General features: G+C 46.2%; 1 protein-coding gene across 1 annotated transcript; it reads left to right on the plus strand.

Moving 5' to 3' along the window:
* The first annotated feature begins 380 nt into the window (after nucleotides 1–380).
* Nucleotides 381–25,523, plus strand: DUSP10 (dual specificity phosphatase 10). The gene is made up of 4 exons (XM_027641632.1): nucleotides 381–443; nucleotides 2,013–2,858; nucleotides 20,711–21,088; nucleotides 24,255–25,523. The coding sequence occupies exons 2-4, from the start codon at nucleotides 2,057–2,059 to the stop codon at nucleotides 24,518–24,520; spliced, it is 1,446 nt and encodes a 481-aa protein (XP_027497433.1). The 5' UTR covers nucleotides 381–443; nucleotides 2,013–2,056; the 3' UTR covers nucleotides 24,521–25,523.
* Nucleotides 25,524–26,044: the final 521 nt, after the last annotated feature.

Consider the following 26,044-nt stretch of genomic DNA (forward strand, 5'->3'; position numbering starts at 1 on the left):
CCAGCTCTGCCCGAGCAGCGTTCGAGGCCGTTCCCGCCGCAGGGGCCGTTCCCGGGCGGTGTTTCCGGGGCGCTCCCCGCCCTGCGGGGGGCGCTCCCGCTCCCGCCCCCGCCCGGCCCCGCCGAGCGCCCGCTGCCCCGGGGCGCGGGGCCGGCGTCGCGCCCTCCCCATTGGCTACCGATGACATCACCGCCCCGCCCAGCGGGCCCGCCCCCGCGCGCTGATTGGCCGCCGCGGCCGCCCGTCGCGGCGGGCCCCGCCCCCGCCGGGCCGTACATTTACGCGGTGGCAAAAGAGAAAGTAACGAGGATGGTGCGGGCGGCGCGCGGGGCAGCGGGCGCGACACGCACCGGCACCAGCGGCGGCCGCCGCCACCAGCACCGGCGTCACCATCACCGCCACCACCACCATCGCCGCGCACCGGGCCGGAGCGCGCCGCGCCGGTGAGTGCGGGGCAGCGGCGCGGAGCGATGCGGAGCGCGGAGCGGAGCAGGGGGCTGCGGGAGCCCGCGCAGGGTCTGCCGCGGCGGGGAGCACCGCGCGGCGGCGGCGGCCCCGGCTCTCTGCGCTCGGGGGCAAAACTTCAGCTTCCCGCTTCTCGTGTGCTCTTCAGTTGTTTGCCCTCGCTGAGCGAGCCGGGTTGTCTCCCTCGCTTATTTAAATTTTTCAGTTGCGTCAGGCGAAGGCGCTCAGGCATCTTTTATCCGCTTTCTTATCCTAAAAAGAAAAGCGAGGGAAGGTTTGGGGAAAGAACGGGCTGGGAAGCCTCCCGGGTGAGCCGCCGGCAGCCCCGCTTTGCCCGGCCCCGGCACCGCCGCCGTGCCCCGGGCGGGCGGGTCGCGGCTTCTTTCCCCGCTCCGGAGGTGCCCGCGGGTTCGCTCCGTACAGCGGTGGCTGCGGCGGGTGGCAGTGCCCCCCGGCCCGCCGGCGTGTGAATGGGGCATCTCCTTGCCCCTTGCCGACGGGTCCGGTGCGGAGCCGGCTGCGCGGCAAAGTGGGGCTGCGAGCGCTCGCCCCGCTCCGGGGGTTTGATGGAGTTGGCGAAGTTGTTGCTGGGATGTGTTTTTCAGCGAGAGCTGCGGCTCTCGAAGTTGCTGCTGAAGGGGAGGCACTGTCAGGGCTGGCTTAGGTTGTTTTGCTCTTGTCGTCTTCCTTCCCTCCTGTCGTCTTCCTTCCCTCCCGAGTGGAAATGGGGGGATTCTAAACCTGCGCGCCGGGTCTTAGCAAATGAGAAGGCAAAGGCTGGGCAAGTAGTGACCTTGCTTGGGGCAGAGGGGACCCCTTTTTATAGAAGCTGTGAATTGTGGTGGGGAGCAAGGAACTTGCCTCATGGACTGCTGGAGAACAGCAGCCTTTCTGGGCCTGGAGCAGGGGGCTTGACTGGGGCTGGATTCGCCTCTCTAGCAGGGGAATGGAAGTGCAAGGTGTGCACTTACTTTTTGTAAGGATTTCCGGAACCTGATTTTCTCCTTTTCTTCTGGGTATTTTTTGTTTAGCCTCCCGTGTTCAAGTTTGTAACTGTCTCAGGAAATTTGTTCACAAGCTAATTTTGTTCCATCTTGCTGGAAAAGTTGTGTATCACCACTGACACATTCAGCTATTCAGCTCTTATGCCTTCCTCCCAGTAGCAGAGTCAGCCCAGTAGTTTCTTCCCTTGCAGTAAGCTGCGGGATGAGAGAATGTGCCCTTGTCATTATCAGTGGTGTGCCTTGCAGCCTGGGGTTTCAGAATAGCTCAGCACCATCTGCATGTAGCCAAATGCCTCCTCCTGGGTGTAACTGCACATCCAGGCTAGTCGCGTGTGTTCTGCGTGCCATGTGTGCACATGCAGATAGCTGAAGTATTTGCTGCAGGATTTAAAAGGCTTTTTAGCAACTACTGTCAGAAAGGGTTGTTAGGTTGAGGATAATGGGTCTTGGCAAAGTAAGTTGTCGCATCTGCAGGTTTATGTTGATTTCGCGATCTGTTTTCATCACCTTTTTCTTCTTTCCCCTCCACTTTTTCTTTTGCAGGGTGATCTTGAGTTCTTCTTAACTTGCTAGTGCTCAGCCTCCTCATGCCTCCGTCTCCTCTAGACGACAGGGTAGTAGTGGCACTTTCGAGGCCAGTGAGACCTCAGGATCTCAACCTCTGTTTAGACTCTAGCTATCTTGAGTCTGCCTCTTCTGCCTGTGAGAGCCACTCCAGTCTGCTCGGCGCAGCTGTTGTGTCCCTAAAGACTGCTAATCTCACGTATATGCCCTCATCCAACGGCTCTGCACGCTCCCTGAGTTGTGGATGCAGCAGTGCCAGTTGCTGCACTGTGGCAACGTACGACAAGGACACTCAGGCCCAAACTCAAGCGAGCACCAGCAGCACCCACGCCGGAGCCTCCACCGCCTGCCCTGCCAACCAAATGGTCAACAGCAATGAGAACGCCGGCAGCCTGAGCCCGCTGGGCGGGGTGGGGAGCCCTGTCTCAGGCACCACCAAGCAACTCACTAGCATCAAAATCATTTACCCCAATGATCTGGCCAAGAAGATGACCAAATGCAGCAAGAGCCACCAACAGAACCAAGGGCCTGTCATCATTGACTGCAGGCCCTTCATGGAGTATAATAAGAGCCACATTCAAGGGGCTGTCCACATTAACTGTTCTGACAAGATCAGCCGGAGAAGGCTCCAGCAGGGCAAGATCACCGTCTTGGACTTGATCTCCTGCCGGGAAGGCAAGGACTCCTTCAAGAGAATATTTTCCAAAGAAATCATAGTTTATGATGAGAATACCAATGAGCCAAGCAGAGTAATGCCTTCCCAGCCACTCCACATAGTACTAGAGTCACTCAAGCGAGAAGGCAAGGAGCCCCTAGTCCTAAAAGGTAATTCTCCTCATTGCCCGCATGTAGGCTCATGGTTTGCTTTGCAGCATGTACACTCTGCTGTCAGCCTCACTGATGGCTGAACCTTGAAAGCATCTGCTTATCTCTAGCGAGGCTTGCATGCCTCCAGTCACCAGTGGCAAAGCAAATTCTGTTCATGGACAAATCATGGAGCTGGTAGCAGGGAGATGCTTGCTTTTCTCTGAATGTTGTCCTTGAGCTGCTGGAGGGATGGGTACTGGAAGGAGGAGGAAACGTGCTTCCTGGTGTCTGTGCAGACAAAGAATTTCCCCCATTGCTTGTTCTGAGTATTTATAGCCCAAGGAGCAGAGGTCCAGGAGGGGTTAGTTCTCATTTATCTTGTCAGACTGACCTTTACTTAGCAGCCTTATTTTAGTCTGTATAAAACTGAACTCATAGGTGCTGGAGATGGGCAGTGAGATTGGAGAAGGAAAGGCAAGGGAGGTCACTTGGTCTGAGGCATTTTGTCGTGGACCAGTCAGCAAAACTTGAGCAATCAAGCCTTGTTTTGGTGGTATGAGGTGAGAATAATGAACAGAGGGAAATACTGAAAAAAGTGATCTGAAAGTGTTGTGTTTACATGTATATGTGTTTATATATGTGTATAGCTTTCCTGTAAAGGTTCCTGTTTTAATGTGGTGTTTGGTTTATCCCTTAATGCTTTGGTGGAAACAAGCCCCACCAATTAAGGCAGCATCAAAGGACAGTTCCCTTTCTTCACTTCATTCTGTAGATCCTATTTATAACAATGCTGCCCTCTAGATTGAATTTCCTTTCCCCTGGGTGTTTATGCCATTCGGAGGCATGGTTGGCAGAGACTGGCTGTGGCACTGAGAAACTATGGAGGGATTTGCTGCTTAGCTCATACTGTATGTATTTAATTTGCTTAAATTTTTCTGTGTAGCTTACTACTTCCAACCTACCCAATGTGGCAGGAGAATGGATTGGGCTGATAGTTTATCCCCTTTCCTTAGTTGAGTTTCTTAGCTTTATAGGAGCTAAGGGTCCTGTGAAATACTTCTGTGTGGGTGTATCTTGTGGAAGCTTAAAACTGGTGAACTGTCTCTTTGCTCCCAGCAAGTGTATGGTCATGCTGGGCTTGCTTTGATACTTGCTGCGGGTTCCCTATATGCTTTTATTGAGTCTCTTGGGTTATGGTGGTGACCTTCATCTGTAAAAGAGGGAGATGAGGTACTTAGCAGAGGGACATTGTTGCTGGAGTCCTGTATTTCTGGTGGTATTCATTCTGTTCTACAGCCTTTGCAACTAGATATATGGTTGTAGTCTGCAAGCCTTCCTATCCTCAGAAAAATGGTATGCTCAAAGTGTTTTCAGAGAAACACAGGGAAAAACACTGAAGCTTCTGTGGACCTCAGACTGGTACTTTTTCAGTACCTGAAGTAAGATCCTGGTGGAGATGAAGCTGCAGAGCTGTAGTTGGGCAGCACTGAGCTGTTGGGTGCTGTGGGCAGGTTTTGGCCAACCCTTTCTCCCACCTTCCAACTCTGGGTACTGCACTGGGTTTGACCGCTTGTGAGAGTCCTTGGACCGTTTTTAGTTTTCAACCATTGAGAAATGTTACCTAAGAGACCTGCTTAGCAGAAATCTCTTCCCCAAACTGGTCTGCTAGCAGATCTGGAAGCATACCAGAGGAGAGAGAAGGCCCAAATCCTTAGTTTTTTGGATGTAGTGATCATCTGGATCAGAGCAAACCTCAACTGGGGGAGTGTATAGTGAGGAGCTCCCCCTATCACCTAAACTCCCTTCCTCTTCTTTGAAGTGGAGCTCAAACTGGGGTCAAATGGAGTTGAGCATGGGATAAAGCAGCATTTAGGAAGGCTGCGATTAAACTTCCGAGCGGGAGGAGTGGTGCTGGAACCACTTGTTATTTAGTTTCACTTGACAGATAGTGTTTTTTCCATCGTGCTTCGGCAGCCTGGGAGCTGGCACATGCACATACCTGGGTTCAGGCACTAAAGTGAAACCGAGGGTGGCTGGGGAGCCCTCTTTGCCTACGTTTGTTATTTTGAGTGATTTCTCTTGCTCTCTGCTATCTGCTCCTAATTTATTGCCGGCCCATCTGATCCCCCGTGTTGTGTTTGCAAACAGTGGTTGCTAGCCAGGCTGTCCAAGTTTATGTCCCCCTGATCCGGTGCCACCTTCTCCATGTTTGGTGCTGCCTGTCAGCCCGTGGCCCCATCACCGTTTTCGTGGCACGGTGTCACGTTGTGGGGTGAATCCGATCGGCAAAGCCGAGGGTTGGGTTACATCTTTGGCTTACAGCACGCTGGGGTAGCAACGTGGCCCTGTGTGTGTTTAGTTTTTAGGTGCCCCAGTCTTTTTAAGCAGCAGAGAAACTCTGTACTGTTCTCCAGGGCCAGGCTGTGATCTACAGATAAATGTATGTATGGTGCACCTTATTAGGCTCAAGTTAAAAAGAGGTGGCCTGATTTATTTTTAATGTAGCAGACCAATATATAAACTAGCATTGTGACAAGAGAAGGTTTATATATGCTGTGGTATGGGGGGATTTTAAAACCTGTATTCCTCCCTTTCTGTTCATTCCTCTCTTTGCTGCTTCCTTTAACATAGAGCATATTTTTGGTCATAAACATAATATATGCATAATTTTGATTTAAGCTCTTTAGAAGAAAGATTCTTTTTTTTTTTTTGTTAACAAGGCATAACAGCACTTGAGACAGGCATAAACCCCCTACTTTTATGAAAAAAATAAGCCCATAAGAATCCTGCATTTCACAGGCTGTAGCAGCCTGAGCTGTCAGGGCTGAAGCTGCTGCTTAGCCTGTTTATATGCAAAACAGGAAGAAGTCATATTTCCCCCAACACTCAGTCATGCTGTACTAGACCATGGTATTGCATGCTTGCTGAAACCCAAAGGCCTCACTTTTTTGGATGCCTTTTTTTTTTCTATTTTTATTTTTTTCTTAGCATTGGAAAGGAGAGAGCAAACCAATGATGTGAGCCCAGTGTCCCTTCTGCTTGAGGCCAATGTCAAAGCTGTTGCTGAATTTGGGGAGGGGGAGAGCATGGCTCTGTGACCCTGGGTGGGATCAGCAGCCCTGACCCTCCTTGGTGGGATTGTGCTCCTTTCCCTCCTGCAAACCCAATGGTGAGACATCTCTACCTTCCCTGAGAACTTTGGCTCATAGAGGAAGTGGCCTGGAGTCTTGAAGGCTTGTGTGCTTGAGTTCGCTACTGGGACCTAAAAATAGAAAGTGGGAAATTCATTTGCATTCAGATGAAAAGTATTATTTTTACCCGAAACTAAAATGTTTAGGTTTGGAGTTCAGCATTTTTTTTCCAAGTTAAATTAAATCTACAAAGGAAACAAAAATGAAAAATTGAAGCATCTGTGCCAACACATCTTGACAGCTTTTAACACAAGAGGAGTTGCCTTGGAGTCCCTGACCACTGTCTGGTAGTATTGTCTCCATCTTGTTATTCCTCCTCTATCTTTGAGGTCTAGCAGTGGGTGCTTTGTGAACCTGCTCAAGTCTTGTGTTTAGTTTGTAAAGGCTTCTGTGTTTGACTGCAGGGAAACAACTGAATTCAAAAGCGGAGGTGCAAAATGTAGTTTGGTAAATAATTCATTCTTTTTCTTCTCCTTACATGCTGTAAACTGATGGCTGGACTGCTGCAAGGGAGATGGAGAGGAACTGACTGGTTCCTCCCCAACAACTGATTGATTCTCTGTTCTTGTTCCCAGTCTGAGGAGCTTATTTATGCTCTGGCTTTCAATCTTCTCACTGCTCATCTAACAGGGAAATAAATGAAACAACTTGCTCTCATTATAGTGGGTAAGACCTGCCAACAAACCACTTCGTGCTTTCTGCCGTGGTCTAAGAATAGCTTCAGATCTCTTACCACACCGGAGTCGCATATCAGCAGAGTTGAAACAACTACAGAGGGCCTGAGGTGCCTACACAAGGAATAAATACCTGGTTTATGTTCCCCATGTTCGCGTAAAATACTGTGAGCAGCTGCCTTAGAAATACCTGACCTGGTCGTAATCTGTGCAAATATATAATTTATTATTATTATTGTTAGCTATATAATTCAACAGTGTCAGTGTTGCTTTAAATCCTAATTGGATTACACTGCACAAGAGTATTTGAAAGTAAAACTTGATGTAATGGTCAACAAATCCAGCTGACCAACAAAACATGTGCCTGGCACTTATTTCCACCAGAAATCTCCACTGAATAAGTATTAGGTCATGGTTGTAATAGGGAAATGTGTAGTTTTAAACACATTGGATGTCTCACATGCATTACTTAACATTTAAAAATAAAGCATCTTCCCTCTGTGCAGCAGAGGAAATCTGGCCCCATCAGTCGCTAGGGAAAAAAATTCTGCTGCCTCTATTGAGGCTGAGATTTCACCTTCAGTTTTCAGAATGATTGCTGGAGCTTAAAGTATCTTTCTGCTGGAATCAATAATCTTCTTGGCCATAACACTTGAAAATTGATTGTGTGTGTCTGTACCTTTTGCATATAGATAAATTGGGGCAATTGTGTGGTTGGACACCACAGTCTTTACTGTATTTTGAGGGGATACTTCTGCAGAGTAGTGTACTTCTAAACTTTGCCTATTCATCACTAATGGAAAGTGTGGCATTCCCTCCCAGATAATGGCATCTGAGAGTTTGAAGAGCTGGCTTACAGGGTACCTATCACATTTAAACTGTCCTTGGGGGGAAGACTGCCTTGGGAAGAGGAACAGGAAGGAGGTTTGTTTCTTTGTTTTGTTTTGTTTTCCTGGTTTTGCCTCTCTAGTTTGTCCTACCCTTGGAAACCAAACTAAGAGTTAGGGAAACTGTTACGTGAGGCAGACATCTCTGATGCTTGTAAAGAAAAACTGCTCCAGTTCTGTGTGAACTGGGGGAACATTCCCCGTGATGTTCCTGATAGGTAGATGCTGGATCATAATTAGCTGAATCCTTCATGTGCTACCCTTACCCTTACCCTACCAGAGGTGAGAAGCTGTATTAGTAAAATCTTTATAGGACTGCTGCTGGTCTGTTTTCTGGCTTTTTACTCTTGAGGTGAGCACAGCCTTTTGGAGAGGCTTAGGGTGGCTGTATCTTAACTGATACAAATAGAATTTTTTATTTTTATTTTTTTTTAGACCTATACATGGCGGGTTTGCCTTCCAAAGGAGCAGTCTAAGTTTTTATGACTTTGTGCTACTTAAGTAGCACAAGAAGTTTTAGTGAGATCGCTTTGGCTTTTTGTTGCATTCAAAGTGGGGGATCATCTACTTGTCTTTAGGCTACAACTCTTTCTTGACTCTGTGAAAAGCCCCATTAGAGTTAGGGTTTTTTATTTATGCAGGCAACTTGGAAGTAAAGAAATGCCATAAATATGAGCAGTATGCACACATCATAATATCTGTCTGTTTTGCAATTTCACTAGTCAGCCAGGAGGGAAACACCTCTCAAATATTCAGCATCAGTTTGCAGGGCTGTATAAGTCATGCTGTTTAAAGAAATAGATTATGGTAATCTGAAGATGACCTAGTGCATTGTCCCTTTGTGTGTAAAATAAGATTATGCGTGGTGCTGTGGCCTTGTTGGGAAGTCCCTGGTGGGCCTGGGAGAGTGCTGGCTACAGAAATCACAAGGCTGACCTGAATTACTGCAAGCAGTTGTTTTTCTGGAGCTTTGATTCTGGGTGCTTGACTGAATCTGTCTCGAGCAGTTTTTTAAACACCTCTGTACTGTAAAAATTAATTTGTGGTAATCACAAAGGTGTTTGCTAAGCTGGGGCTTAAAGAGCAGTGTTTTTCATGGATATCACATTTCCCTACCTCACCTAAAAGTAAAAGCTGGCAAAGAGTCCCATTGAGAGTAGGCTGGATAAAGGTGCTGTCTTGAGCATTTCACTTGCTTCAGCTTCTTCTGGCTGGCCTTTCACCTGCTCTTGATCCATTGAATGCTGAAGATTGTGGGAAAACTGAAACGTTCACTAGTGCCTTTGGGTTCAGCCACCAGTCCTTGGTGTGTTCTCAGCACACCCTGTGTGGAGGCAGAACCAGGGACTGCTGTGAGCAGGAGGCATGGAGGAATTCAGTGGGCCTGTTTCTGCAGCTGGGAAGTCTCTGGTGGTCTCTGCACAGGGTGGCTGATCAATGCTAAGCTTGTTTTTGTTTTGGTTTGGTTTGGTTTGGGTTTTTGTTTGTTTGTTTTTTGTTTTGATTTGGTTTGTGGGTTTTTTTGTTATTGTTGTTGTTTTGTTTCGTAGGATTTTTTTTAAACCTTGTGACTTTTTAGTACGGGAAACTCTTTGCTTCAATTAATATCTGTGATGAAGGCAGCCTCCCATCCAGAAGTATCTCAGCACACCAAAGGTTGGTTTTGGTGTGTCCTCTGCTGCTCTGAAAGATGTTGATTCCCGAGGAGCCTGTGTCCTGCCAAAGGTGGTCTGACCTGGTTCTGCAACTGTATAGCAGCATTTTGGAACTTGAAGGAAAGGGGAAGAGCTGGGAGAAGCAAGTCTGTCTCCCATATGGTGCAGAAAGGAGGTAATCTGACTAGAGGGATGCTTTGTGCGTGTATAGCATCCCTCTAGGGTCTTGTGGGGAGGTGAGCTCTGGGTGGTCTTGTGGCCAGGTGAGCTCTGGCCAAGGCCGAGTGATGGTTAGTCTCCTGCTCTGTGACTAAGCATGCACAACAGACTTGCTGTGAGGCCTTAGAGAGCTCATTTTCATCTGACTGGGCTTTTTTTTCTGTCCTTTGCACTGTTTGTTACACTGAACTCATTTCTCTTGTTGCCATTGGTGTTAGGTGTTAACCCAGGTTCATCCATAGTCACAGTGGTGCCCTGGAACAACACAGTTGCCTGTTGCAGAAAGTGGGAGGCGGACTGAGGAGCATCTCCTTCCTCTCTTCCCTTGCTGGTGCATTTTTGCTAAAGTGATAAACTGTAGGCTCTGATTTGCCTCTAGGTGGTTTTTTTGCTTTTAAAAATTCAAGGTTCGTTTTCATGTGTTTCTCTGCTTGGGTGAGCAGGTTACCTCCTTTTTGAAGGAAAACTGCTCACAATGAAGATCCAGAATGGGGCACAAGCTTCTGATCTCCTGGCACTTGGTTTTAGTGAGCGTGTTCCAGGAGAGTGTATGCAGAGGAGACCCAAGTTGGCAAATCTGCAGGGAGCAACTGGGACCTTGTAGGTCTAGGTACCATCTTGTCCCTGGGGCAATGCTAGCCTTGTCTATCTCGACTACACCCACAGCTTCCTGCAGTGGGAGCTCCCCTGTGGCCCTGCGCTGGACTGTCACCACTGGGCTGTTGTCACTGGAGGGGTCTGGGGTTGTGGGGAACTGTAAGTCTCTTATCATCTGCTGCTGGCAGGACACAAATGTGGACAGGGCGTGGGAAGGCTTGGGAGCCACTGCTCCTGTTAGGGTTAATTGTTGCTTTGCATGTATGCAACATCCCGTTTCCAAGATCATGACTTTGAAGGAGGAAGTTGCAAAAACTAAATTAAGAGAATAATAATAGTGATGTGAACATTGGTTCCAACTCTTTTACTATGTGCTAGCTTTAAAACATCTACAGCATGCTGGGATTAATTCCCACTTGATTCACTGCAACAGAGAAGAACTGCTTCTAATTAAAGGTAATAAAAAGAAGAACAAATGTTATTCCTTGTCCACACATGAATTATCATATATATTTTTTTATAATGCCTTAAAGAAACTTGGAAAATAGACGCTAACTTGCAAGCTTCTGTAATATCAGTCAAATTGGTTGTCTCCAGTTCATTATGCCAAAGTGTGATATTAAGGCTTATGTAAGCAGTTGAAAGCTAATGTTTTAAAAGTAAAGCTGTTGTTGAAGCAGTTGATCTATACTGTCTTGGTGATGGGCTCTAATTCCTCTCGGTCTCTGTTAAGGTAGTGGAAGTCTCTGTCCAGCTGATGAAAGCTAAGAATAAGACTTTTGCTGCTGGTTAGAATTTGGCATATTTTAGGTACTAAACCACTACGATTACTAAACGTGAGGTTAATTGTAAGTTCATAGGTGTTTGTGTTAGTCCTGCAAAGCAGAGTGATATCTCTGTTGGGGGATAACACAGTTCTTATGCTTCCTGGGAAACATTAATGTTAACTCACCTGTGGAGACCAAGGAGTTATTTTATTTGGAGACAACGGTTGATTTTGATCTGGCTGAAGCTATTTCTTCTTTTATTGCTATTTAGCTCTGGCTTCTGTAAATATGACTTTTTCTTTTCTTCCCCTTCCTCCTCCTTTTCTCCCTTCTTCTCTTGACTCTGGAGTATATGGATGCAATCTGGGTCAACTTTCTCTTTCCCTATGGAGTTTTTAGGGGCCTTGGTTTTTTGACTTGGTTCCTTGACCATTATGATTGGGATTTAAGTGTCAGCAGGGCTGGCCCTGGATCTTGTGTCAGAGTGGAGGCTGGCATGCACCATGCTAGTTCCAGTAACTTGCTGCTTTTATTTTTGGCTATGTGGCACTGGGATATGTCAAGTCAGCACTCTTTGTTTTCTGTTTTTCTTCATGGGCTTTGAAATACCTTGCTGAAAGGTGTCAAATTGGAGCCAGGTAGTAGTATTATTTCTAGCCCAAAGGGTAGAAGCTTTTCAGCAGGAATGGATGGCACTCCCAAATGCTGGTGTGGTATATCAGCACCTTGTTTTCCTTTCATATTAATGTTAATGGTGCTGGTGTTTCTGAAGTGGAGGAGCAGTGGTTTGGATTGGAAAAGAGCCTGTGTTATCCTCAAGAGAAACAAAGCAGCCTGCTCTGTCATTAGAAAGAAGCTGTCCTGAAGAGGTTGCCCTTAAAAGGGTAAAGAGAATAAATGGATGGCTGAACCATGAAAATGTCAGTGTTCTCGAAAACATGCAAATTAAACAGAAAGGTCCACGCCTACAAATCCAGGATTACAGATGTCTGACACAGTGCTGGGACCGTTCTCCCTCTTCAGACATGCTGAGCCACAGAGAGCTGTGGCTGTCTGCATGCTGCTCGTGTGCTGTCGCACCGGCTGCTGGCTGTGTCCAGGCTAGTTGCTTGAGAGATGCACATGGTGATGGGCAGGGAGAGAACTGGTAATAGATTAAAAACCAAAAAACCCTCTATGTTCTGGGCAAATGTGCTCAGCTCTACCCCTCTCTGTGAAAACAGACCCATAGCTCTTTGCCAATATAAAACCATTTGTGGTATTTTATTGCATTAAAATAGTTTCTGTTCCCTCCCCCCTCACTTCCCCTTGCCTCCTTTGTACATAGCTTTAGCATTTCTTGATGACCTTTTTGTTAATATGATTTCCAGTGGGAGCATTTCACAGTAGAAGTATGTATTCCTTCAGGGTTTATGCTGACATTTCCAGTGATTATTTAATTGGACTTCATGTTAGCCTACATCCCCACGGGAACGCATACTTTTGCTATGAGGAGTTGTAATGTGTCTAATTTTGAGTTTCTGCTATAAACGCTTGCCCTCCAGGGAGGGTAAGTCCAATCCTCCTCTGTGGCTGCAGAGTTGTCACCGTAGCGTGTTTGGGATGTGGGGTTTCTTGTCTTGTTCCTATTTACAATCTTACATAGTTTAATCCTTGTACCAAAATTTGGAGCAGGCCTTCTTCTCTTTCACCTTCCTGACCACTCCCCAAGGATAACACAGTGCTTTGAAGGATGCTGTTTTATTTTCCCATGAATACTTTAGTTTTTTCTTTAAAAGGGGCAGACTCAGCACTCTCATAGCATAGGGTGGATTTCCAGTTACAAACTGGAATGACTGTCTTGATTGCAGAGATGTGGTCCAGAAGTATTCAGAGCAGCTTCTGGACAGGCTGGTGAGTAGTCCAGAAGTTAGTGGCATCTCTGGAAAAAGCTGACAAGTAAAGGTAAGGTAGGGAAGGGATGTGTGGGATTTTCCTGGGTGTCCAGGGTCTGAGGAAAAAACCCAAATTAAAGACAAAAAAAAAGGCATAAAGAAAGAAAAAAAGAGAAAAAACTATATTTAAGAAAAAAAGAATCAAAATGAAATACCGCAGAACCAGCATCTCTGGCTCAGCCTGGCAGGGGAAGGAGCTTTTGGTGACCTCTTTCCTTCCTCTCTGGGACGTGTCTCTAGGACAACTGGCTGTGCTGTGCCTGGTGTCAAAATAAAAAATAAAAGTAGATGGGACCAGGGACCTCAAAGACCAGCAGGAGAGGATGTGCTGTGGCAAGGGGTGTGAGCTGCAGTGAGATAAAATTAGAAATAACACACAAATGTGTGCGCGTGTCCCTCGATGCTGAGGGGAAACCTTTCCTCTTTATCTGGTGTCACACTCTTGACTTCTAAAGGAACCTCAAAGCCATTGTGTCAAGGATGTGCTTGTAAATTCTCTAGGCCAGAATTTGTGTACAAACTGACCTCTCAGGATAGTTCCCACATGGAAAAAACCTGACCTTGCAAGTTCTTCGGAATGCGGAGTTTTGCCTTTTTTTGAAGTGCTGTTGGCAGCTCGATTAGAGGGAGAGACTAGATTAGATTGAGTGTATCGAGGTGGAAGCTGTTCTTTGTGAACTGTTTACTTTTACTTTTTTATGTTTGTTTAAAGCTTAATCTTTTGCGGCAAGGCTGATGCTGAATGCTGTGCGGGCGGCAGGGAGAGAAACCCTGCCATGGGCCTTTTGAATGTCCTACAGACAGGTGAGAGGTAAACTCAGAGGAGCAGAAAGTCAGACCTATTTTACTTGCTATCAGCAACAGAAATAAAAAAAACTTTCAGTTATGCCTTTGATTTTGGAAACAGGGGGGCAATGTGGGTTGTTGAGGTAAATGTGGATACTTACATTGTTTTTTTTTCTCCCCCTTTCTTTAACAGCAGGAATGGTAAGGTGTAAAGCAGTCCTGGTGTCACTGTGGCCTCCCTGTACTGCAGAAGGATGGGCTCCCCTCTGTTGTCAGCTTTATCTCGTGTAAAGCTGCCTCCAGTGTTTTAAAACAAACAAACCTCACCACAATATCCTTGAAATCAAAGGAACAACTCCTAATGTCGCCTGGTGACTGTGGTCCAATAAGTCCCCACCCTTTTGGACAGAGGGGAGTTGCCTTTCCCCCTCTATGGGCCAAATACAATATTTTCAGTCATGTCAAGCTTTCATGTAGAGTGAGCTCTACAGCAGTGAGGGCAAGCTTTGAGCACTGCTCACCAGTAGCATGGTGAGGAGAAGGACATCTGCATGGAGAGTAGACACTGATCTGCTTGGACTGGCCCTGCTGAACTGTCCTTCCCACACTTCTAGTGCTTCATGATAGCAAGGAGAGCCCTGGTTGGATAAGGAAAGTCTGTCATGTGTTGTTCATGAAATCTGAGCATCTCTTCTTTAAGAACCTCAGGATGAACAGAGCATAATCCTCAGTATGCACCATGAACCATCTTTGCTCTGGCTAAAATCATGACAGCAAGAGCTGTGAGCAAATGTCATGGCTGGATCTTCTGCTGCAAGGTGGTAGTAGCTCCCATGCCCTATGGGTGCAACCCCAGTGCCTCTGTGCCCTCCCTGCTCTACCTTTTCTAGTCAGTAGACCTACACCTGGTGGGGTGATATGAAGAGTTGGTCTAGGTGGTTGTCCATATCCCAGGAGTGGATTTGGCCTATAACATCAGAATTCTGCTTTAACCTGTACAGCAGCATTTTTCCTTGGTGGAAGGCCCATGGTACAGGAGCAAATTCTGGCATTATCGTGGTGGTGGCTCAGCACCAGTGTGTCACCCTGCAGCAGGACCTCCAGACACTGGTGGCAGCATGGCAGGGGGTGGCTGAGGGACCTGGACCCTCCTGGCAGGCTGAGGAAGGAGGAGAGTGCCGGGTGGGTGAAGCATCTGGACAATACCTAACCTCTATTTTTACGTACTGGAGTCGCTTAACCTTGAGGCATCCTGTGCTTTGAATCAACTTGACACAAAGTCATCTGTTCATTAATAACACAGGAGCAGTTTAATTGTTGTCTTAGTGGAAAAATACATGAGACTGTCATCAGCTGTTGCTTCTGGCAGTGCTTTTCTGCAGTAATGTAAATAAATGAGGTCACAGGTTTAAAGGAACAGGCTGTACTTGCACAAATTGAAAGCGTCGTCTTAAACAGATATGCACCAATTGTGTGAGTGTCTCTGTCCTGCTCCCCAAATGCTCACTGTAACGCTTCAACCTCAAACACACTGAAATGCAGCCGCAGGGGCTTGGTATGCTATGGTGGTACTGACAGGGCACATGCTGAGTGGATGTTTTAAAACTTGGCTTCATTCCTGAGCGAGTAATGCCTGGGGTGGCCAGAACTGTGGTATTGCTGAATTCTCTGCTGTGCACCCTGCAAGAGCCCAGCAACACAAGAGGAGGGGAAGTTACAGATCGAACATCTTTTCTACTGACACTTCCCAGTGTCCTGGGATTTGTGCTCTTCTTGCCTCTGTATGTATTGCTTTTTTTTTTTTTGAGATGGCTTTGTGGTATTGTAATCGAGGATGAGCAGATCCAGAAATCCGCCTGGACAGCTTTGAAAGCTGTATAAAAGGTCTGGTTGTCTCCCGAGACCACGTGTTCTGTTTAAATGTGGCTCCCACATCTGCAGTCTGTCATGTATAAAAGTCTGTTCCTGTTTGCAGTTGTAGCAGGAACACCCAGTACCTGCCACGCTCAGAACAAAGTATGTCCACAGCGATGAGGTAATGCAAAGGTGTTGCTTTATTGTGAGGACATTTCACTGTAGCTGCCTCCCTCTAAGCTCTGTCACTGCAGAGGGAACAAGGTCATTTACTCCCTTGATTGTGGGGTAAGAGCCCATTTCCAGATAGGAAACGTATTGCAAATCTCCCAAAGCATATTGTAAGCCCACATCCTAGTTTGCATATAGTCACACAGCTATAGAGCAGCAGTGGTGGCTGAAGGAGGTGCCAAAGGAGAGACAGAGGAGGAGGGCAGGTGTTACTGTACTCCTTGTACTCAATTCTCAATCTTCTCAAAAAACAAACAACAAAACCCCAAACTAAAAACCTACAACAAAACAACTACAACAAAAAAAACTCCAAATAAACAAACACCCCAACCAACCAATCCTTTTTATAAATGTGTACAGGTAAGGTTTGTTTTTCTTGCTTTCTTTGAAGATGGTTCTATTGCAATCATAAAAGCTGATTGCCTAGTTCCTGCTCTACCTTTTGTGCCTCCTCTGCATTGTATTTGCCCTCTTCTGATGGCAAATGACAGACACTGTGTTTAGCATGATTTTTATGCAAGCACCATGTTGCTTGTCTTTTTTTATTTGTTCAGAGCTGCTTTGGCTCCTGTCCAGCCACTCACCTGGTCTCATAGCGCTGGCGCAAGCCTTGGGCTCCTGGATGGCTTTGGGGCTGGGAAATCTGTGTGCAGCTGCTGCCCGGGTGCTGCTCAGCGGGGGAGTTTGTGGAGCATTAAGCAAGATGTTTATGGGCCGATGGCCGCGAAGAACTCGAACAAGCAAGTGTGAGTAGCTGGAGCATGTCTGGTGCTGACTTGGAACTTCCTAAAAGTTTTGAAGTCTCAGACAATCAAAAGTCTGTTGTCACTCACCAACTGTTCTGGCAGGGTAAGATGCTGGAAGATGACATGCAGGTATAACTGCAAAAATACCTGGTTTTTGTATCAGTGGTGAGAAAGAGGTCTCAGTCCTATGTTGTGTCCTGCTAGATACCAGGCAAGGCCATCTGCCAGGAAGGGTCCTGCTTCATTGATTCATTTCCTTATGCGAGAACCTTGGGTTCCCCAGAGTGCTGAGCATCCTTGTATGTCCATCTTTGTTTGGATATTGGTAGGTTCAGCCCCTCTAAACGCCTGCCCAGCTGCCATTTTGGCACAGAGAGTGCACAAAAGCACTTGGGATGTTCTCTGCACCCGCATGTGGGCTGCATCAGACCGACTGAGCAGTTCAGGCTTTTTGCTGTACTTTGGTTATTACAGCTGTGTTATTACAGAAGAGACAGGCTATGAGCATGACATTGTGTTGAAATGAACGTTGGTGGCTTATCTGGCTGCTGGCATTTTGGTTTGTCACTGAAGGTGGCTGCACATCTGAGTCTAGGCTCTGTGGCTGTGGTTCAAACAGCACTGCCTTGCATGCTGATGGGCTTTCATGGTGGATATATTATATTGCTTCTTTACTTAGGCTTCCCCTATATGATGAAGGCTTTTTGCACCATCTGAAAAGCTGCTTTTAAAATATAGCTTATCTCTGTGCTAGTGAGAAGCTTCTGCTAGGCTGTGCCTCTTGGCCACAGGCGCTGTTACTGCCCTGTATAATGCTTCCTTCATGCCCCAGGGTAGGGAAGGCTTGGGCAGTGTCAGCCACACAACAGCTTTTGTTACAACCACGAGTGGAGTCTCTGCATCCATGCCTTGAGCTTCCTTGTTATCTGGAGTTGTAGTCAGCAGCAGTGATATGTCTTAGACTTTACTGAGTTGAATTAATCAACTCTTAGACCAGGCTTGCAGGAACTATGTGTTGGCCTCCTCTCTCACCTCCTCTTCCCCTCCTACATGAAGACTTTAAGTGCTGAAATAGCAGCTTCTTGACAAAGGAATACAGATGCATTTGAATAGCCTGTACATTGTATTTACCTTCATGTGTAAAGTCTATCCCTCTTTTACTCTTTCTGACTGGTCATAATTAACTTTACTTGGACCTGCTTCAGGAAGTAATCTCGTAAACTTTAGAAAAACTAAGTATTATGCATGTGTGAGCTCCGCTTAAATTACAGTAGTACCTCATAAATCAGCTAGGTACAAGGATTGTGTGTGGTGAGAGTGGAACAGCACTCATGAGGTGTCTGGGTCCTGTTTTGGGACCTGCAGGACTCATATGGCAGTGCAGATCCAAGCTCAGCTCCTGCTGTTGGCTTAGGGTTCAGTTTCTCTCCGTGACTGCATCTTGCTGCCTTCTTTCTGAATACCAGTGTTCTTGTGCAGTCTTCGCTTGTTCACGTCTGAGCCAGTTCAGGTTAGTAATCCTCTCCACAGTAATGTGTTCTTTCAGGGACATTTGCTCTGAGAGTTGCTTGGGTATGGTACTTTAAATATTCCTTGAACTAACTTTTTAACTCCCCACCCACATGAGGAGGTGAACAAGGAGAATGGGGGATGTGGCCTGACATTAGGAATAGTGACCACTGGGAAATGTCTGGAAAGAAATTGTGGGTGAAGCTATTATATGTTTAGCTACTCCACTTGTTTGTACATCTTCCACATGCTGTATTTGGGGTCTCCTTCCCATCCTTTGTCCTGGTGCTGCTGCTGGAGTGGTGGGGATTGCCCTACACCTCTTGATTTCTTCTGAGTGCAGTGATAACAGAGGAACCCTGCACAATGTAATGGTCTCTTATCCTCTCCTCCATGTCGTTTGCTGGACTAAAGCTCACAGTGAGGAAGAGCTGGTAGTAGGAGTAATAGTGTCTTCTGGCCAGTGGGGCAGGCAGAGGACCTGAGAGTAGGACATGGGTGGTGAGGAAAGAACTTGCTTTAGACTCTTCAGCTGTGCTGTATCTTACAAGGAAGCTGGTGAAACAGGATGGTGTCTGCCACACCATCAGTGTGTCTCCACCTTAGTGATGAAACAGTGGGATCCTACCTCCAGCTGCCTATTCCCTAAAGTCTGCAGGGGAGGTGGAAAATGAGCATTAGCTCTGGGCCACTAAAGCAACTTTTTCAGGCGTTTTCCTGAGAATCCCAGCACGCTCCGGTTATTGTTCAAACGGCAGTAGTGAAGCTGAATGGACTGGTTGCCTACGTAGAAGGATGGGAATGTGGGTTAGGGCTTAGCCTTTAGCCCAGACTCTAGGCTGGGGCTGTTGGTTTGGATGAGACTTCAGACATCTTCAGCTTGGAGACCATTGTCTTGTTTGTTTTCTTGAGTGGGTTGAGAAGACCTTTCAGACCCCGTTGAGGCCATGTGGTGCAGTTGGCAGTTGAGCTCAGATTTTTGTCCTTGCTTCTTCTTTCTCCCCTGATCCCTCGTTGCAACAATTTTCAGAGTACAGATCCTTAAGGCAAAACTGTTTGCTCTGTGTCCTATAAACAGCAGAAACAGCTGAAGACAAGCACACTTTTAAGGGAAGAGGAAATGCTCTACATTTTGTAGACATTTCAAAGATTTCTGGGAAAATGAGTTACTAGCAGAGTGTGAAGAATAGGAGTCTGGATATATTAGAGGGGCTCAGACAGTTGTAGCCTAGTCTGGGTGCCTTGTGCCCATGGAGTACAGTGTAAGGGTGCTGAAATGGACCTGGCTGGGTACTACCCTATGGGCAGGTATGTCACAGACATTTGAATTCCAACACTCAAAATGTAGGCATTGGAGCCCTTTGCTGTGTCTGATCCAGAGCCTGAGTGACAGCATGTTTTTCTTTGTTTTAAACCTTCACTAGATCACTGTGAAAGAGCACAGAAAAGACAAATAGCCTCTCTTTTATTTTTTTATTTTATTTTATTTTTCTGTTTAAATAACATTATTGGGATGATGACATTCAGCATTTATTTTGGCTAGTGTAGCTCTTTCTAGTAACTTCAGGGTAGCTCTCCCCCCTCCTGGGTTTTTTTTTGGCTTGCAGTTAACAAAGTGCAATTGAGTCTGAACACTTGGCTCCTCGCAGTGTGGAGCATGACTTCAAGTGTCCTGGTACAACAGCAACGTGCGCTTTTGCGGGCGAGGTGGGGGGGGATGTATCACTACATTCCTCCTCTTTCCGCCTTTTTCTTTCGGAGGAGCCACCTGTTAGCATTACATCAGCGGCTCCCAGGAACGACACTGCCTCCTACCAAAGGCCTCGCACAAAGTAGCAGTTCTTGTATTGTTTGCACTCAAAGAGCTGATGTCATGCCAGCTGATGTCATTGTGTGCTTTGTGTAATTGCTATGGAAACCAGGCAGGTGGGGAGCCTGGGGCTGATGTCATTCCCGAATGAGGTGTAGAAAGAAGGTTCCCTTTGCTTGCTCCAGCTCTGTAAAGCTGCCCTCCTCAAAAAAAAAAAAAAAAAAAAATATGGAGAGGGAGGGAGATGGTGCTTGAAAAAGCCAGCAAGGCATGCAATAGAGTCGGGGAGGCATGAGTTGACAAAGTGACTTCTCCCTCCCCCCTCAGATTCATTTTCCAATCCATATTAATGTCCTAAAAATAGCTCTTGCTAGATATTTTCATGCAGCCGGGGCAGCAAAAGGAGAGCTGTTTGCCACATGTTAAGCAAGCACCTCAGTCTCTGTTAGGTTACAAGGAGTGGTTTTCTTTTGTTCGGGTGCACAAATGTGTATGTACTGTTCCCTGGAGCGATGCCGGGGTGAGCTGCACCCATCCTCATAAGTGTTGGATGGGGGGATGCCCTGCAGGGCTTGCTCCCACAGGCAAATCTGCTGTGGACAGGTAAAGCTAAGACTGTCCCAGCTGGCTTGCTGCTCTGCTTTAGTGTGCTAATAGGCCATTTACCCCTAGTTTTGGTGATGTTCTCCTTCTTGAAAAAATACCTTCCTTCTCTCACAGGCTGGTAGGTGAGGCAGCCCCAGCACACTGATGTTGCACAGAGGCGTGTTTGTCTGTGAGCCTGTTCCTTGGCACCGTGTGCCTCGCAGAAAGGAGGACAATGCCTCCTGCTTATTCGTGCTACCCTTGCTGCTGACGGCACAGCATTGGTCACTGTGACAGTGGTAGTGGGGACAGTAGAGCCAGCTCCAGTCCTGGTGGTCCCAGCATGTGCTCTGAAGAAAGGTGGATCCAAAGCGTTGCCACCTTGGGGTATCTAACCAAAATATCTGCTTGGTCTCTCTTCCCAGGAGGACTCAGCGGTTTCAAGCAGAACCACGAAAACCTCTGCGATAACTCCCTCCAGCTGCAAGAGTGCCCGGAGGGGGGAGGAGGGAGCGGTGCCTCCGCTGTGCCCCCCATGCTACCTCAGTCCATCCCCACCACGCCAGACATCGAGAACGCTGAGCTCACCCCCATCCTGCCCTTCCTCTTCCTCGGAAATGAGCATGATGCTCAGGACTTGGAGAAAATGCAGAGGATGAACATAGGCTATGTAATTAATGTGACCACCCACCTGCCCCTGTACCATTATGAGAAAGGCATGTTCAACTACAAGCGGCTCCCAGCCACTGACAGCAACAAGCAGAATCTCAGGCAGTATTTTGAAGAGGCTTTTGAGTTCATTGGTAATTACCCTTGACTGGAAATACTCCTGTTTGTTTTGTTTGTTTGTTTTTTATTTTTACCTGTTGTAAGAATTTAGAGTGAATTTTATGCTTCTCCAACTACTCTGAAGGCTGAATAATGCCATATTTACTTTTGTTTAGGTTGTCAGAAATGCTGAGCAACTCATATGTCTTTTCTTTCTCATCTCTGATGTATCCAGTTAAGTAGCCTGGGGTTACAATTTTTATCCATTGATACTGACTCCTACCTCCAGGCTTTAAATTCAGGAAACCCGAGAAAATTGAGACTTTTGTCATCCCCTCTTCTTGATTCCTTTGCATTCCCAGTTTCCACAGTGGCTTACAGCCAATTTTTCATAGTAACTATTCTCAATGATGGCTCAGTCTTTCCTAACTTAATGAGAAAGCTGACAAACTTTCACACTTTGCTTGTTCCACGATTAGATTTATAGCTTCCAAGTGTGTGTGTGGTTGAGTGGATAGTGATGGAAACTTGCATTAATAAGCTTCTAAATCCTGTAGGCTGTGTGAAAGAGTTCATCAGAGACATGCAGCTTGTTGAAGAGGTTGCTGAGGAAATGACCCACCAATGTTGCCCACGTTGTTCTGAACCTCGCTAGATCAACCCAGGACAGCCCTCAGCCAAGTTTAGGGCCGCACTCAGCTCTGGTTGGTCAGCTAGGCTAAAGCCAGATGGCTACTTTAAGCGAGGGCTTCAGCATGTGATACCAAAAGCTTTTGAGGACCACATCTTGTCCCTCTTTGTGGATACCGCTTTTGTGGCATAATGAATGTCCACTTGTGCTACTCCAGCAGAATTATGTGCCCTGAGAGGTTTTCTGAAATATTCTGGGGGGGACCACTGATATATAATTTTACTTTCTTGTCCTGAGGCTGGGCTAATCTCTTCAGGCTTGATAGTGGAGGACTAGACAAGGGAAGTGTGTTTCTGTGCTGCATCCCAGCTTAGATCCCTGACTGACCCCATACAGAAGTGGATGCAGAGCCATGTTCCTCCCTGCCCTCAGACCATCAGTGTTTATGGCCTTTGAGTCAGGGGGTGGGTTCATGGCTCCTGAAACTCAAGCCTGTTTGTGCTGTCTCTGTGGAGGTGCTCCCAGGCTCATCAAGGATTGGGGCCCAGTTGTGGGACTGGGTCCCAGGACTGGAGGTCCAAACTCAGCATGTTTTCCTGAGCCCTTCTGCCCCTGCTGTGTGCCTGGGCAGGGCAGATAGCTCTGAAGCAGATGGCTTGTGAGCCTCCCCTGGCTGTGTTTGGGTTGGCAGGTTGGCAGGGGACCGTGGTGTGCTGATGTGTACGGCCTGTAGCTGTGCTACTTTAGTGAAGGTGAACAGAGAAATCACTGATTGTGCTGCAGTTCAGATGGAGAGCAGCATTAAAGCCTGAGTCTTACCACTGGGAGCTTCTACTGGGAGCCCTTGTCGTCTACAATGTGAAGGACCAAAGAATCTCGGTTTAAAACCAAATTTTTCCCAGTGTTCCTAACCCAGGCCCAGCTCTATCAGTAGTGCTGTCAGCTCCCCAAGCTGCTGATTACAATGTGCATGGGAAGATGAACATCCCGTTTTGGGTGAGGGGTAGGGGAGAGGGAATCTAGCTTTGATCCTCTGGGAAAAAAGCTGTGCCAAGAAATCCCATGAAACCTTAAATTTTGAGTTCAACAAGATGGGGAGATGCAGTAGGCTAAGCTTACGTAAAGAGACTGCAAAGCTCTACCGAGGTCCTTTGGGAGTAGGATGGAGATTTCTGCACCCAGCATTCCTATGAGCTGAAGGATTAGAGCTCTCAAAGCCACTGAAAGATAGTGTTTGGCTTGTGACCTTACCAAGGGCAGAGAAAGCAGCTTTGCTCTGAAAAAGTTTAGAAAGTGTTTCAAAACCCATTTTACTTTCCTTTTTAATAATTACAGCTTGGGGGTCTGTCTTTGTTTTTAATAAACAAATATTTCTCCACTGAGAGTTTTTCTCCATAGCAAATTTAGCCAGCTGGGGAAATAACTAGTCAAAGCTTTCCCTTCCTCTGGGTAAACTTTAAATTGCATTTGAGAAGATTTGGAAATGTTTAAACAGCAGATTGTTGGCCTATGTTTCTTTAAATATATCTTGAAAAAACCACAACCGACCCCAGGTTTAGCTAAGACTAAAGCCATAGGAAGTGAAATCATCAGAAACTCTCTGTGAAAGTGTGTCAAAACACATTAGAGAGTTTCAGCTTTCTGAAATACTAACTGCCAAAAATGTCTAGAGGGAAGTTGGCTTCATTTATGCTTTCACAGTACAGGTTGAACATGTGGGGTGGGATGAACTGTACTTTTGGTGGGGTTGGATTGATGCCAAAACTTGCAAACCAAATTCACGCTCGTCCTGCGGATTAAAACAAAAGAAGTAGATTGAAGGGTCAACATCTTGAAAATTTTATCTCCTGTTTTGAAAGCAAGCTGTGGGAGATGAGAGTGGTATGGTATTGACTCTCCTCTTTCTTATGTCCTGTTAAGAGGTGGTTGCAAGGACTTTGTCCTTCCTAAATCCTGCCCAGGTTGCCTCCATCTAAGTGATGTATCTTGGTGGAGAGCGTGTGTCTGTGTGTGTTATCCAGCTCCTGCTTTTGTGGAGGCACCACAGCAGAGTGCCCCATTGAAGCTCATTTCAAGAGTAGCTTTGTAAAAGCTTCCAAGAACAGGGCTTTGAAACAGATATATTGTTATGAACTGAATCTGAAAATACCTGTTTATTAAAAAGGTGGTGCCCTACTTTGAAAGACAGGGAGGTTGAGATGCCAATGTAATGCAGCGGCAGAGGTGGAAATGGAGCCTGATGCTTCATCATGGGCCTCGACCTCCCAAATAAATGCTCCCTGGCACCGGTGTGAGCAGTGCAGCAGCATCTCTCACTGTGTGGTTCATCTAATAAAGAGATAAGGATTTGGACATGAGGATTTTCGGTGTCAGAGTGGACTGGGTGTTTCACGTGCAGTAACTCTAAAACGTTGGAGGAAGATGGGCTGGAGGGAGGGCGGAGGAGATGCTGCTGTGCTTGTAATCAAATCAAGGGACTTTTCACATTAAGTTACTCTTAATTGCACTGAGCTTGTTCTAATTTATGAACTGGCAAAAATCTTACTTTCTTCTGTCTTTCTTGTTTCTAGAGGAAGCTCATCAGTGTGGGAAAGGTCTCCTCATCCACTGCCAGGCTGGTGTCTCCCGATCTGCCACCATAGTTATTGCTTACTTAATGAAGCACACACGCATGACCATGACGGATGCCTATAAATTTGTAAAAGGCAAACGACCAATCATTTCCCCTAACCTTAATTTTATGGGGCAGTTACTGGAGTTTGAAGAAGATCTAAACAATGGCGTCACACCACGAATCCTCACACCAAAGTTGATCGGCGTAGAGACTGTTGTGTGACAGCGAAGCTGTGAGGTGGCGGTCAATGAAGGGGTTAACCTGTTCTTCACCTGATTTGGGGCAATGATGGGTGGCTTGTGGGTTTTTCTTTTTAGCTTTCAAGGGGAGTTTTGTGGCGAACTTTTTGTGAATAAAAACCTTTTTTGTAAGGAAAGGTTTTTAAAAGATCCAAGAACTTTGCCGAGTTTGGGATGCTGTTATGATTTCCTTCTCAGACACCGGCAGAGCAGGGAGGCTTCAGAGCAAAAGGAGTACTTTTTAAAATCAAAACAAGAAGAAGAAGAAATATTGGGCTTTTTTTCTTTTAATTTTTATTTTTCCCACCTCTCCAGCTACTTGTAGAGTTTATGGCTAAGTAGTCTGTGCAGGTTCATAGACTGAAGAAACCTAAGTTGAAGACGAAACACAAACAGCCAAAACAAAGCAGAAAAAACCCTCCCTGAAACATAAGGGCCTTCATTCTGCAAAGGCTTTGCTAAAGATAACCTAGCAAAATGCTCACCAATGCAAAGGAAATCAGAGCAGCTTAAAAAGTCTGCAAGGCACTTTTCACACTCCTGACTCAAACTAAAGAAGAAAAAAAGTTTATTTGGTGTGTTTCATGTTCCAGTTCTATTTTTCTATTTTGGAGTGTAAGGTTTTAACAGTAAGGGACTTCGATCATTCTATGCCATATGCCTTCACTGGCTTCTTGTGCAATAATAATTTGGGCTTTGATTTGAGTGTTCAAACCAATTAGAGTTGGCTGCCCACTAATAATAATTTTTAGTCTAATAGTGCAGCAGCAGCCAGCTTGGTTCAGAAAGGATAAATGAGAGCAATTATTTCGTTCCTTTATATGATTTTGATCCTGGTTACAGTGCCATAAACCTTGTTACATATGTATATCAGAATGTACAAAAATCGAGAAGTTTATTTAAAAATATTTTTCGCACAAAATTTTGGTGTGTTCTGTTGTCTATGTAAAAAAATTTGATTATAAAAGAAAAAATCTTTTGGAAAATGTGTGTCCTTTTATTTCTTTAGCAATTTTCCATTTTCTATGGAGTGGGGTTTTTGTTTTGTTCCTTTTGGTTTATTTTTTGTGGCATTGTACATCTCCTTTGACAAAATTGATATCTCTTGTTTGGCATCTCCTCTTTAGTGTTTCGTCCCTGTCCTCTGGTGGTGGAACATGTTTTCTTTACTTTTTACTGTACTCTTGCGTCTTGGATTTCTGTAACCGGACTTTTCTCTTCTGTTTGGCTGAATTGACACTACTGGTGAGGGCTCTTTGGGACAGACCTGTTATTTCTACAGCTCAGTAGCCATTTGGAAAAATAAGAAATAAACATTCTCCACTGATTCCTTTCCATATTCCTGTAATTAGCTTATCTTCTATGTTAAAAAATTGTCTGGTTTCTAGAAATGTTGGTCACGTGTGTGCTTTTCCTCTGCCTCTCTATAGCCCCCTCGTTTAGCAGTTCCACAATTCCTGGGAATCCTCTTCCTGGAAGTTTCCCCTCCTTCTTGCCCATCCTCCCC

This window comes from Corapipo altera, unplaced genomic scaffold (assembly GCF_003945725.1).
Source record: "Corapipo altera isolate COAL_440 unplaced genomic scaffold, ASM394572v1 48b, whole genome shotgun sequence".
Lineage (NCBI taxonomy): Eukaryota > Metazoa > Chordata > Aves > Passeriformes > Pipridae > Corapipo > Corapipo altera.

Excerpts from the sequence above, each read along its gene's own strand:
- DUSP10 (XM_027641632.1), top strand. The coding sequence starts at position 2,057 with ATGCCTCCGTCTCCTCTAGACGACAGGGTAGTAGTGGCACTTTCGAGG. Across the intron at positions 2,859-20,710 it reads GGAGCCCCTAGTCCTAAAAG|GAGGACTCAGCGGTTTCAAG; the intron begins GTAATTCTCCTC and ends CTCTCTTCCCAG. Across the intron at positions 21,089-24,254 it reads AGAGGCTTTTGAGTTCATTG|AGGAAGCTCATCAGTGTGGG; the intron begins GTAATTACCCTT and ends TCTTGTTTCTAG.